Raw genomic sequence first — 11,928 nt, forward strand, 5'->3', positions numbered from 1 at the left:
GTGTCAATTCAGTTACAAGGCCTTTGACAGAGACTTTAAGAAGTTAAATTGGTTTATCCATTTATAAATCAGATTCTCAAAATAAAAATTATATATATAAAATAAAGACAATTTTTTTTGCTACAAAAAAAGTCTCATTGTACGTGTAAAGCACATGTGACGAGGCTAGTCACTATTAAGAGCCTTTATTACCACCATGGAATCACCCTCCAAAGTAATAATTTTTTTGGTGAATTCCATTTATTTTGTCAATATTTTCTATTCATCAAATGACATTCGAAATATTTTAAATATAAGGAAGTTTTTGTAATTAATGACAAAGTTTGAGGCCCATTTATGCAATTTAACTAAAGTATAAACAAAACCAGAAATTAGGGAGAAAATGGAAAGACCGAACTGTTTTCCACGCACAACCTCAATAGTCCAACACCGTGTGCTCTTAATCACCGAACCTCCAATTACTCACTGCGCTAAAACTGACTTTTCTTTCTTCACTGTATCTGCCATACACCGTGCATGCGTATTACTTTGTATGTTAATTATATCTTGTTTTTGGGATTTCTTGAGCCCGTCTGCTTCATAGGCTCCCAACCACATTCAAAACAACTCCTTTACCTTAGCGTGTGTCTCTGAGAATTGAAATAGAATGACATGCACTCAGATTTATTCCAAATTACATCTAAGATAGCAATACTTGCACGATCGGGTCGAATCAAATGCGCTCGCAAACTGTTCGACGAAATGTCCCACAGAGACGCGGTCGCTTGGAACGCAATGCTCACTGGCTATTCTCAACTGGGTCTTCACCAAGAATCGCTGTCGCTTTTCCGCCACATGAGAATCTCCAACACTAAACCCGACCATTACTCGTTCACCGCAACTTTGAGTGCGTGTGCAGGCGCAAGTGAACTTACACACGGAGTTAAAATCCATGCTTTGGTTATTGTTTCTGGGTTCCAATCTTCGTTGCCGGTTTGTAATTCGCTAATTGACATGTACGGGAAGTGTTTGCGTCCCTTCAGTGCTAGCAAAGTTTTTGAAGATATGCAAAGTAGGAATGAAGTAACTTGGTGTTCGCTCTTGTTTGCGCATACAAATTCTTGTCAATTTGACTCTGCGCATGAAGTGTTCCACATGATTCCAAAAAAGGTGGAAATTGCTTGGAATATTCTGATTGCCAGTCATGCTCGATGCGGTGAAGTGGAATTATGTTTGAATTTGTTTAAAGAGATGCGTGAGAGTTTGTGTCAGCCAGATCAGTGGACATTAAGTGCCCTCATGAATGCATGTTCTGAATCATCAGAATTTTCGTATGGATGCTTGGTGCATGGAATTATAATTAAGACTGGTTGGAGCTCTGCAGTGGAGGCTAAGAACTCAGTATTAAGCTTTTATGCTAGACTAGGTTGCCCGGATGATACTACGAAGGTGTTTGAGTCCTTTGGAACGCTCACTCAAGTGTCTTGGAATGCTATCATTGATGCCCATATGAGAGTAGGGGACACCCAGGAAGCCTTTCTTGCTTTTCAGCGAGCACCTGAGAAGAATATAGTTTCATGGACATCTATGATTGCAGGGTACGCAAGAAATGGGAGTGGAGATGAAGCTCTTTGCTTCTTTGTTGACATGATGAGAAATTGCGTACAGCCTGATGATTTTGCTTTTGGGGCTGTCCTTCATGCGTGTTCTAGCCTGGCAGTACTAGGGCATGGTAAGATGGTCCATGGTTGCATAATCCACTTTGGTATGAATGCTGATGTCTATGTTGGCAATGGTTTGATTAACATGTATGCCAAGTGTGGTGATGTAGAAGGTTCAAGCCGTGCATTTAATGACATTCCTAACAAGGATGTGGTCTCTTGGAATGCAATGTTGTTTGGATTTGGGTTACATGGACGGGCTGGCCAGGCTCTATGGCTTTATGAACAAATGGTAGCATGTAGAGTAAAACCTGACAAAGTAACTTTCATTGGCCTGTTGATGACTTGTAGCCACTTGGGTCTTATAGAGAAAGGTCGCTTCTTTTTTGAATCTATGGTTTCTGTTTATGGGATTTGCCCTGAAATGGATCATGTAGCATGCATGGTGGATATGCTTGGCCGAGGTGGGTTCTTGGCAGAAGCAACAGAGTTGGCTGATACGTATTCAGTAACAGATAATGCAAAGGCCAGCTCGTCTGAGGCTCTGCTTGGAGCATGTTCTGCACATTGGAACGTAGGAGTGGGAGCACATTTGGGGGAAACTTTAAAGATTTTAGAACCTCAGAAAGAGATAAGTTATGTTGTGTTGTCAAATTTGTATTGTGCAAGTGGACAGTGGAAGGAAGCAGAGATGATTAGGAAGGCAATGTTGGACCAAGGTGTGAAGAAAATGCCTGGTTGTAGTTGGATTGAAGTGAGAAACAAGGTGACCGCTTTTGTTGCTGGGAACCATTCACATCCATACCTGGGGGATATCTGTAAAATACTGCATTTCCTTGAATTTGAAATGAGAAATCCATGTTTTATTGGTTTTGAGAAAAGAAAATTTGAGATTACATTTTTTAGGTGATTTGACTTTTGAGACTAACTCAACCAATCATCTACTTTGTTTACTTAGCAAGGGACAATTGAAATATTCAATCTCATCTTCTCATGTCCTTCATTCACCTAGACAATTGAAAGATTCAATCTCTCTGGCATATTGAATGCAAGTGGCCAATTGCGTGATGATTTGTTACCAATGGTGAACCACAAGAACTAACGTGTTATCATGTAAACTGCCTCACTTGCATGCCATCTGTTGTAACAATAGATAAAGTCTATAAACACCACCAAAAAAAAAAAAAAAAATTGATAATTTTTTTTGATATGACATATTGTTAGTGGTAGATTTAACTGAGAACCATAAAAATTTATCAACTTAACTATTATAAAAAATATTGTGAAAACTGAAACAATAACTAGTGCATTCACACATCCACCAAACCGACACAATTACATAATGGTAATTTTTTTGTGACATTCTTCCCTTTGTTACTACGAACATTAAATATTCATTAGAAATCGACTAAATTTAGTAGGGGATGATATGCGGATGCCTGGATTGAAATGAATTTAGATTGGGACAAAAAGGTGACTACTGCATTCGATGGGCTGTTTATTGACAAAGGACAAACTGTTATAATCAGTATATACAAAAGGGAAGGCAGCCCTTTTCATGGTCAAATTCTAGATGCACTTTGTAAACCATCAATTTTGTATTAAAAAGGTTAAAGACAATCACTTTCTAGAAAAGTGGAGCATTACTCACCTGAAAGTTCTAGAATGGAATTTGAAAAAGCCAGACCCTGTTTTTTTCTAATATAATTTATGAATAGTATTTCACTACACAATCAGCTAACAATATAAGCAAATAACCTAAAGTTTGTAGAAAACTAGAAATAAGAGTTCTCTCTCTATTTTGTAATAAGTGCCTTTGGAACGGGGTAACAGTGCATTTTCCACACTACAATTATTTGAAAAAGTAAAACTTAAATAGAGTATCTTACATGCAGTATCTGATGTTTCTTAATTAAATTTAAATACATAATTGTATTGAATTTAATTATTTTTTAAAATAATAACAATATTTGTACTTTATTAGTCAACATAATCAAGTGTCTAAATTTAACTGTACACATAAGGTACTATATTTCAATTTTATTTCTAAAAAATTCCCTCCCTTTTAGGTACAGTATTTTCAAATTATACATTTTAAAAAAGTTGAAAAATAGTGTTTCTCTTTTGGTATATCAAGGACAAAATAGGGATATTTTTGATATGTTAGGGGCAAATAAGAACATCACCACTCACCCAAGAGCAATTTAGTCCACAAAAATTGGTTACTAAGGGCAAAATAGGGATTTAGATTAAATTATATATTTGGTAATCAACTTTTAGTTTTTTCAAAAAATCACCTTATAATTAAAAATGTTTCAAAAAGGTCCTCACTATCATTTAATCGATGAAAACGCTAATGTAGCAAACGAAATTCATGAAATCGATATCACTTTGATGACATGAAGCCTATGATGTAGAATGAATTCCGTTTTTTCATATCGGCATTTCTCATTCGTCAAATTATGATAAGGACCAGTTTGAAATAATTTTGAAAGTTTTGGGCCTAAAGTGAAATATTCAAAAGTATAAGGACTACTTAGAAACGAAGATAAAAGATTGAGGACCAAATATGCAATTTAACCAATAATTCATTCAAAAAAGTCCCTCAACTTCAACATAATTACAAGATTTGGGCTAATTTCCCTAACTAGATCTAACCTACACCTGCAAATTCATAGTATACAGGGGCATATTAGCAAAAAAAAATTTCTAAATAGTCCTTCAACTGCAACAGAATTACAAGGTTCATGATAAACACAAGTACAAATTGGGTTTGCTAGTAGAGGAAAATTAAAGTCAAACCGAGATTATATTTCTCTTCTTCAACCTCTTGGTTGGTTTCTTTTGCCACAGCAAAACCCTTTCCTATTGGTTCCCACAAGACCTCTGGTTTACTCTTCAACTACACTAAGTAAGTCCTCCTTCACTCTGCTCTCTCCTCTAATCGCTCAAATTTCTTTACTCTCTTTGAGTTTAAACTTTTAACTGATTTAACAGTTCTAGGGTTTTTTTTTTTAAATTCCCCAAATTGTAAAATGCCTAATTCTTTAAAATTTTCATTTCCCCAAATTGTTCATCGCCTTGTTTTTGAGTTGATTGAGAATGAAATATCTTATTCTACGCCTTGCATTATCTGGGTTTGTTTCAGTTTCTCAAATATATTAGTGGGTCACTTCTACTTTGATTTTTCTTATTTCTTATTTCTTTTTTTTTGAGTTGGGTTCTGCAAAGTTTGAATGAAATTAGGGTCAAGGGTGTAAAGGTTTTTCTGGGTTTGTTCAGTTTTCTTAAAATCTTGTCTATATTTCTCTCTGTGAACTTGATTTTGTGGCTTTTGGGGTTTGGTCAGGGTTTAAAGAAATGTTTGTTTTTTTGAGTCGGGTTTTGCACAATTTGAATGATATTAGGGTTAGCAATATAAGGGTATTTCTGGGTTTGTCCAGTCTTTTAAAAAAAGCTTGTATTTTTTTTTTCCTGTGTGAATTTGTTTTGGGCTTTGTTTAGGGGTTAAAGAATGTTCTAATCCTTTTAAGATGTGCTATCACTGGTTTGGTTTCACTCTTTGACAGTGACATGTACCAGGCTATCTGACACGTAGTAGTTATTTGATGGGTCATTTTTCTGCTTTTGAAATCGTAGAACATGCACAGCCTGTATCTGAGTTTTTAATTTTTAATTTTAAAAATTTTTGTTTTGTCTAACGTTATTGAGGTTTACCATTTGTTAAATTACCGATGGATGTATAGTTTTGATTAAGTTTGAATCATTTTTCTTTTTGGGTGTGTTTTATGCTCTTCTTTTTTTAGTTAATCTATAATTGGATGTTTGCTAATTGGCAACATGGGTGTGTTTTTTTCTGGCTTGGTCTCTGTAGAGTGTAGACTAGGTGTCTTTATTTTCCCAAGCTTTGCTTCTTTTTTCATTTTTTTATTTTTACGAGGCGTTGATGCTTCATTAGGTTGGGTTGTTTTGTGATGGTTAGGATTTTCGAAATATTTGTTATATCCCTATCTTCCTGGCATCAATTGAATTTCAAGTTGGTATGACAAAGTAATATATTGAAAAAGAAGATAATAATAAATAAAAATTAATGTTACATGTCTCTTGGGTACCGTTTGTTCATTTTATGGAGTGAGGCAACTGACACAGATGCTTATGTATTACTTTAATGGTTGCAAGCTTGTAGGTGCTGTTAATCACTCCCTTTTCCTTTCTTATTTATTTTTTATTTTTATAGTAAATATTAGGTTTTTAATGGGTGTAAATTTATACAAAATTTGTAGGGCCCATCTGGACGATCGGGTTGAATATTTTGGATGATGGGTCAGGATTTCTGGAGGGTTTGTACGGGCTATGCATTTTAATGTGGCTATGTTAGTATAGGTTGAAGCAAGCATGGGCTTTTGATGCAGCTTTTCTGTCGAATGAACTTCAGTGAAGCAATTTGAGTCAGGTTCTGGTTCTGGATTAGTGATGGATTGCAATAAAGAAGAGGCTGTCAGGGCCAAGGGGATTGCTTTGAAGAAGATGGAAAGCAAGGAATTTGTAGCGGCTCGTAAAGTTATTATCAAGGCCCAACAACTATATCCTGATGTGGATAATATTTCTCAAATGCTTATGGTTTGCGATGTGCATATTGCTGCCGAGCAGAGAATATATGGGAATGAGATGAACTGGTATGGTATCCTTCAGATTGAGCCGACAGCTGATGAGGCAATGATTAAGAAGCAGTACAGGAAGTTTGCTCTACAACTTCATCCTGATAAAAACAAGTTTGCAGGTGCAGAAGCTGCTTTTAAGCTGATTGGGGAAGCTCAAAGAGTGCTTTTAGACCGAGATAAACGTGCTTTTCATGACATGAGACGCAGAGCGCCTGTGTATAAAGCAGCACCACCGAATCGGCCCTCTCAAAAGGGCAGCTGGAGCTCAAATGTTGGGGCTCATAATAACTATAGGAGCAATGTGACAGGCTCGAATCCTCAGCAACAGAAGCCGCCTCAGCCAGTTCCACCTGGTCACTCTAATGTCCGCCCAACTTTCTGGACTGTCTGTCCGTTTTGTTCAGTAAGGTACCAGTATTATAAAGAAGTTGTCAATAGATCTCTCCGTTGTCACAGTTGCCAGAAGCCATTCATTGCATATGACATGAATGTGCAAGGTCCTCAACCAACTACCAACAACAGTCATGCACCACCAACTACCAACAGCAGTCATGCACCACCAGCTACCAACATGAGTAAGCCAGTGTTCCCCCAGAAGAACGAAGGTGCTTGCAAGGTGGAGGTAGGATGTCAGGGGAATGTTGGTAAGGTTGGATCAGGAAAGATGAATGGCAAGAAGAGGAAGCAGGTAGAGGAATCCAGTGAGAGTTTTAATTCTAAGAGCAGCACTGACTCTGAAGAAGAAGATATAGCTGTAGACAATGATGGTAATATTCAGGGTGGACAGAAGTTTGAATCTTTTAGAGACCAAAACATACGAAGATCTTCACGGCACAAGCAGCAGGTTTCTTACAAGGAAAACTTGAGTGATGATGAAAACACTGTAAACTCTCGAAAAAAAGCCAAGAGGAGTGAATCATCCTCTGCCACTAAAGAGGAGAGTGGGGATGCATCTATAAAAGAGTCAGCTAAAATAAATAAATCATCTCATTTAGCTTCTAATGTAAAAGAAGATCTGAAAGAGGTGAAACAGAATGAAAATGCTTGTTTTGAGGAGAGCTTACCGAATGGGAACATGAAAGCAAAATTGAGTGGAAAAGAAACAGTGGCTGATGATAACCGTAAGAAAACTTCTGAAGCTTATGACAATTCTGCATCTGATTCAAGGTCTGACGCAACACTAAATCCTGAATATTTTCAATATCCTGATCCAGATTTCAGTGACTTTGACAAGGATAGGAAACAAGAGTGTTTTGCAGCAGGGCAGATCTGGGCTGTTTATGATACTGTGGAAGCCATGCCTAGATTTTACGCACAGATTAAGAAAGTTCTCTCTCCCGGGTTTAAGCTGAGGATAACCTGGCTAGAGCCAGACCCAGATGATGAGGATGAAATCAAATGGTTCAATGCGGACTTGCCTACTTCTTGTGGTAAGTTTACAAAGGGGAACACGGAAAACACTGAAGATCGTCTTATGTTCTCTCATTTGATTTCTTGGGAGAAGGGCAGCCGTAGAGATAGTTTCAAGGTTTATCCAAGAAAGGGAGAAATTTGGGGATTCTTCAGGAACTGGGATATCAAATGGTACTCTGATCCAGACCAGCATCGTAAGCCCGAGTATGAATTTGTTGAAATCTTGTCAGAGTTTTCACAGGATGTGGGTATACGTGTTGCATACATCGTTAAGGTGAAAGGCTTTGCAAGCCTCTTTTGTCGAATGGTTAAGGAAGAAATGGGCACATTTCAAGTTCCACCTGTAGAACTATTTAGGTTCTCACACAGGGTTCCATCCTTTAAAATGACTGGTGAGGAAAGAGAAGGTGTGCCGAAAGGATCTTTTGAACTAGACCCTGCAGCTTTACCCCTTAAAATTGAAGAGTTTTCTGTGCCTGAAGATGTGGCAGTGGAGGCTGGTGCAAATGCATCAATGTACCAGGCTGATGTAAAGAGCAGCCACTTTGAGTCTGGGGAAAGCAGTAATGGCATTGTTACTGAAGATCACAGTAATCCTCCAGCTTCCCCCTCAGAAGCTATTGAAATTCCAGAACCTGAATTTTACGATTTTGATGCTGAAAAATCCCAGGAGAAGTTTCAGATTGGTCAGATTTGGGCATTGTACAGTGATGAGGATGGCTTGCCAAAATATTATGGTATGATTACGAAAATCGATGCTGGCTCAGTTTTCAAATTGCACCTTACATGGCTTGGCTCCCGCCAGCTGCCAAACAACACTATCCAATGGCGTGATAAAGGCATGCCCATTTGTTGTGGAAATTTTAAGATTAAGAGTCTATCCCAGGTATATACTACTACCACTTCCTTTTCACATCAGGTAAGATCTGATCCTGCTGGTAAGAGGAATGAGTATGCCATCTTTCCTAGGAAAGGTGAGGTATGGGCATTATATAAGAACTGGACTGCTGAAATAAAATGTTCTGAGTTGGAGAGCTGTGAATATGAAATAGTAGAAGTCATTGAGGAGGAGGATTTGCATATAAGAGTGTTGTTTTTGGAGCGAGTGGATGGTTTCAACTCAGTTTTCAAGGCCCAATTAAAAGAGGGGTCAGAAGTAACCATTGGGATTCCTCGGATAGAGCTTCTTAAGTTCTCCCATCAATTACCTGCTTTCCGCCTGACAAAAGAGAAAGGTGGCACCCTGAGAGGCTTCTGGGAACTTGATCCTGCAGCATTGCCAGTTCATTATTTTTCTTGAGGCAGGAAAACTGAATTAATAGAGCCTGTTCAGGTTAGAGTCAAAGCACCATCCTTGTTCTTATAGTTGCTCAGCAGAGATACACCCATCAAGTGCATATGATAGATGTTTGGCAGTGTAATGATTTTTGTCCTCAATCCTGCTGCATTGGAGAGAAATTTGGAGGCTGTGCTGGTTTTTTTGTTGAATTTTACTCGTCTCTAATCCTCTTGATGGTGCCATGCAATTTGGCTAGTTAGGCACAAGTCACTTCAAGGTAGCGTTAATTTTATCTGGATTTTCCTGTTAACGTCTTCTCTTGGTAGATACCTTATTTGGAAGTAGAAAAAGTTTTTCAGCAAATCCACTCTACCTATTTTGTGGTTTATTTACCTCTAGTTAGTATAGTGGATCAGATAATGTTAGCCTTGTTCAATATGTAGAACTGCAAATGCACATCCAAAATGAGGTTCTGAATTCTCTCTCTAACCCCCCCCCCCCCCCCCCCAAAACCCCGCCCAAATATATATATATATATATATGTGTGTGTGTGCGCGTCTGTCGGCAGCGGACCCCTTTTTCTGCATGTTAAATGTTTGCAAACAGTTCGGATTTGTCTCTATGATGTAATTTGTTCTTGAATGGCATACATTGGAATCACTGCATATCATATTTGCAGGTGCAGTTGCGGTTGCATATGGGTCTAAATTATCCTTGCATCTGGAACTGGGTCCAAATATGGGGTTAATGGGAAAGTTCACATCATAAATGATGTAGATTTATGTGTTTTTAAAAGCATGTAAACTTGCACTGTAGGCTTGCAGGCAGTACGATCCCGTCAGCAGAGGACATGATGTGAAGAGGCTGCTGCCTCAAATGACTTTCTTGATGATCTTGTAACTTGTCAAATGGTTTAAGTTTGCGAAGCTTCCTTGTTGCCTCACTGATTTCTTGCCCAAACTCCCCTCCCTTGCAAGGATCAATGTCTTTTCCCCTCCTGATCTGACATATATGAAGACCATGGATGCTTGCTAATTATAGGCTTAGGCTTGTTCCAGTGAAATTCATCCTTTAATATGAAGTTTGGTTCAGGATACTCTCTTGGTACTAAACATTCCTTTGTGGGGAAAATATGGCTTATTTTTCGAAGAGATGAGTATCCCCTAGTTCACATTACTGCGAAAGTTCTATCCTTTCAAAGTGACAATAAAATAACCAATGCAATACCTTTTGACTAATCAAAATAATACTCTTTTCTCCTCTAACGCAACTTGTGTGTTTTTATCAGATTGCTCTTCCATTGGACCTAGATTTGTTTTAATCCACTGTATTTTCTCTGTTTTAATTTATTTTGATATCTAATATTTTATTAAGAACCTACAATTTAATCTATTTTGATCAATGTGACATAAGTAAACTTTGTTTATTCCGTTCACTATTTTGTTAGTTGGGAGCTGTTGTTTGTTGTTGAGATTTTCAAGGTTTAATTTGGCATAAACTTTAGTTTTTAGATTATGGTTAAATGTGTAAATATCTTTTGATTAGGTTGGTCCAATGTGTTTTAATTATTGTAAGTCATGCGAAAATTAATGGGATGGCTTTGAATAAGATAGAATGTTATAAAATAATATATATGGTCAACGCTGACTAGCATATTGGGATTCATTACGTAGGTCTCATAGAGTCAATAACCATTTGGATGTTTGGAGAGGTGTGGAGCTGATTAGAAAGCTTTAATAATTTAGAAGGATGGAGGGTATTGGGTGCGTGTAACTTACCAATAAGGTAAAAAAATGATGGATAGATAAGAAATTATGTCAATCGGAGAATAAAAGCATGATGGATGAGGTGAAGAAGCATATAAAGGTATTGTACTGTGATCATAAAATATTTATTAAATTGGGTAAATTGCATTAAGACCCCTAAAATTTTATTTTATTGCACTAAGACCCTCTTAACTTTTTTGTCACTTTAGTACTGAAACCTTGGTACATGACTAAATATACCCTTCAGTTAGGGTTTTGTCCAATCATGAACAGAGACATAAGTGGCTTAAAAAAAAAGGTTCTGTCCAATCATGAATATGTTAAACTTTTCTACACATTGTGGGAATCATTAAATAGTGAAATGAGGGTTATAAGTGGAAGAATATTTTCTCAACTTTGCAATGCCTTTGATGTACTCTTTCCATCTTCAATACTCTCAAAATATCATCACAAATCTGTTAGTAATAAGTATGAAGTTTTTTTTTTTTTGGATAAATAATAAGTATCAACCATCAACTATACCAATTGATCAAATCTTTTCTTCGTACTTAGATATATGAGATAAATTTTAACTTTAAATGAAGAACAATGGGAACTGAGTTTACGAAGATCCTTTGTCACCTACAAATTATTAAAAAAGTAAATTTAAAAATAAAATAAATCCTTTCAAAGTACTATCCATATTTTTTGGCAAAAATACAAAAACACCCATTGGAGTTCCAATTCTTCCTTATAATACCTTGAGATTTTCATATCCTTCAAATTAACCTCTAAGACTAACTTCTGTTAGCTTGTATGGATTGAAAAATCACATAACCATTATGTTAAAATAAGAAGACTCACCAATTAATTTGCACTGCTAGTTATGTGATGGTCACATTGTTTTTTCATCCATAATAGTTAACAAAAGTTAGTCTTAGTAGTCAATTTGATGAATATGAAAATCTGATGGAGTTATAAGAAAGAATTGAAACCCAAGAAGTGTTTTTGCAACTAACCTAAATCTAAGGAAGTGTTTTTATATTTAGGTAAAGTAAGTTTGCAAAAAACAGTTGTGGGAAATGTTTAAATTCTTTTAAATAAAAGAGTTTATTTGATTTATGTATAGAATTTTAAAACTCGTTTTTCTCCTTTTTGGGTTATACATAAAAGCTGTTAAAGTCTAGGTG

General features: G+C 36.8%; 2 protein-coding genes across 2 annotated transcripts; both read left to right on the top strand.

Annotated features, from left to right (window-relative positions):
* The first annotated feature begins 334 nt into the window (after positions 1-334).
* Positions 335-2,680, top strand: LOC126689182 (pentatricopeptide repeat-containing protein At2g36980, mitochondrial). The gene has a single exon (XM_050384261.1). The coding sequence runs from the start codon at positions 652-654 to the stop codon at positions 2,548-2,550; it is 1,899 nt and encodes a 632-aa protein (XP_050240218.1). The 5' UTR covers positions 335-651; the 3' UTR covers positions 2,551-2,680.
* A 1,706-nt stretch (positions 2,681-4,386) lies between these two features.
* On the top strand, positions 4,387-9,470 carry LOC126689184 (uncharacterized). Its single transcript, XM_050384262.1, has 2 exons — positions 4,387-4,551; positions 5,924-9,470. Exon 2 carries the CDS (start codon positions 6,114-6,116, stop codon positions 9,012-9,014), a length of 2,901 nt encoding a protein of 966 aa, XP_050240219.1. The 5' UTR covers positions 4,387-4,551; positions 5,924-6,113; the 3' UTR covers positions 9,015-9,470.
* Positions 9,471-11,928: the final 2,458 nt, after the last annotated feature.

This window comes from Quercus robur, chromosome 6 (genome assembly GCF_932294415.1).
Source record: "Quercus robur chromosome 6, dhQueRobu3.1, whole genome shotgun sequence".
NCBI lineage: Eukaryota > Viridiplantae > Streptophyta > Magnoliopsida > Fagales > Fagaceae > Quercus > Quercus robur.

Bases quoted from the DNA above. Each gene is read 5' to 3' on its own strand.
- LOC126689182 (XM_050384261.1), top strand. From the start codon at position 652: ATGCACTCAGATTTATTCCAAATTACATCTAAGATAGCAATACTTGCA.
- LOC126689184 (XM_050384262.1), top strand. From the start codon at position 6,114: ATGGATTGCAATAAAGAAGAGGCTGTCAGGGCCAAGGGGATTGCTTTG.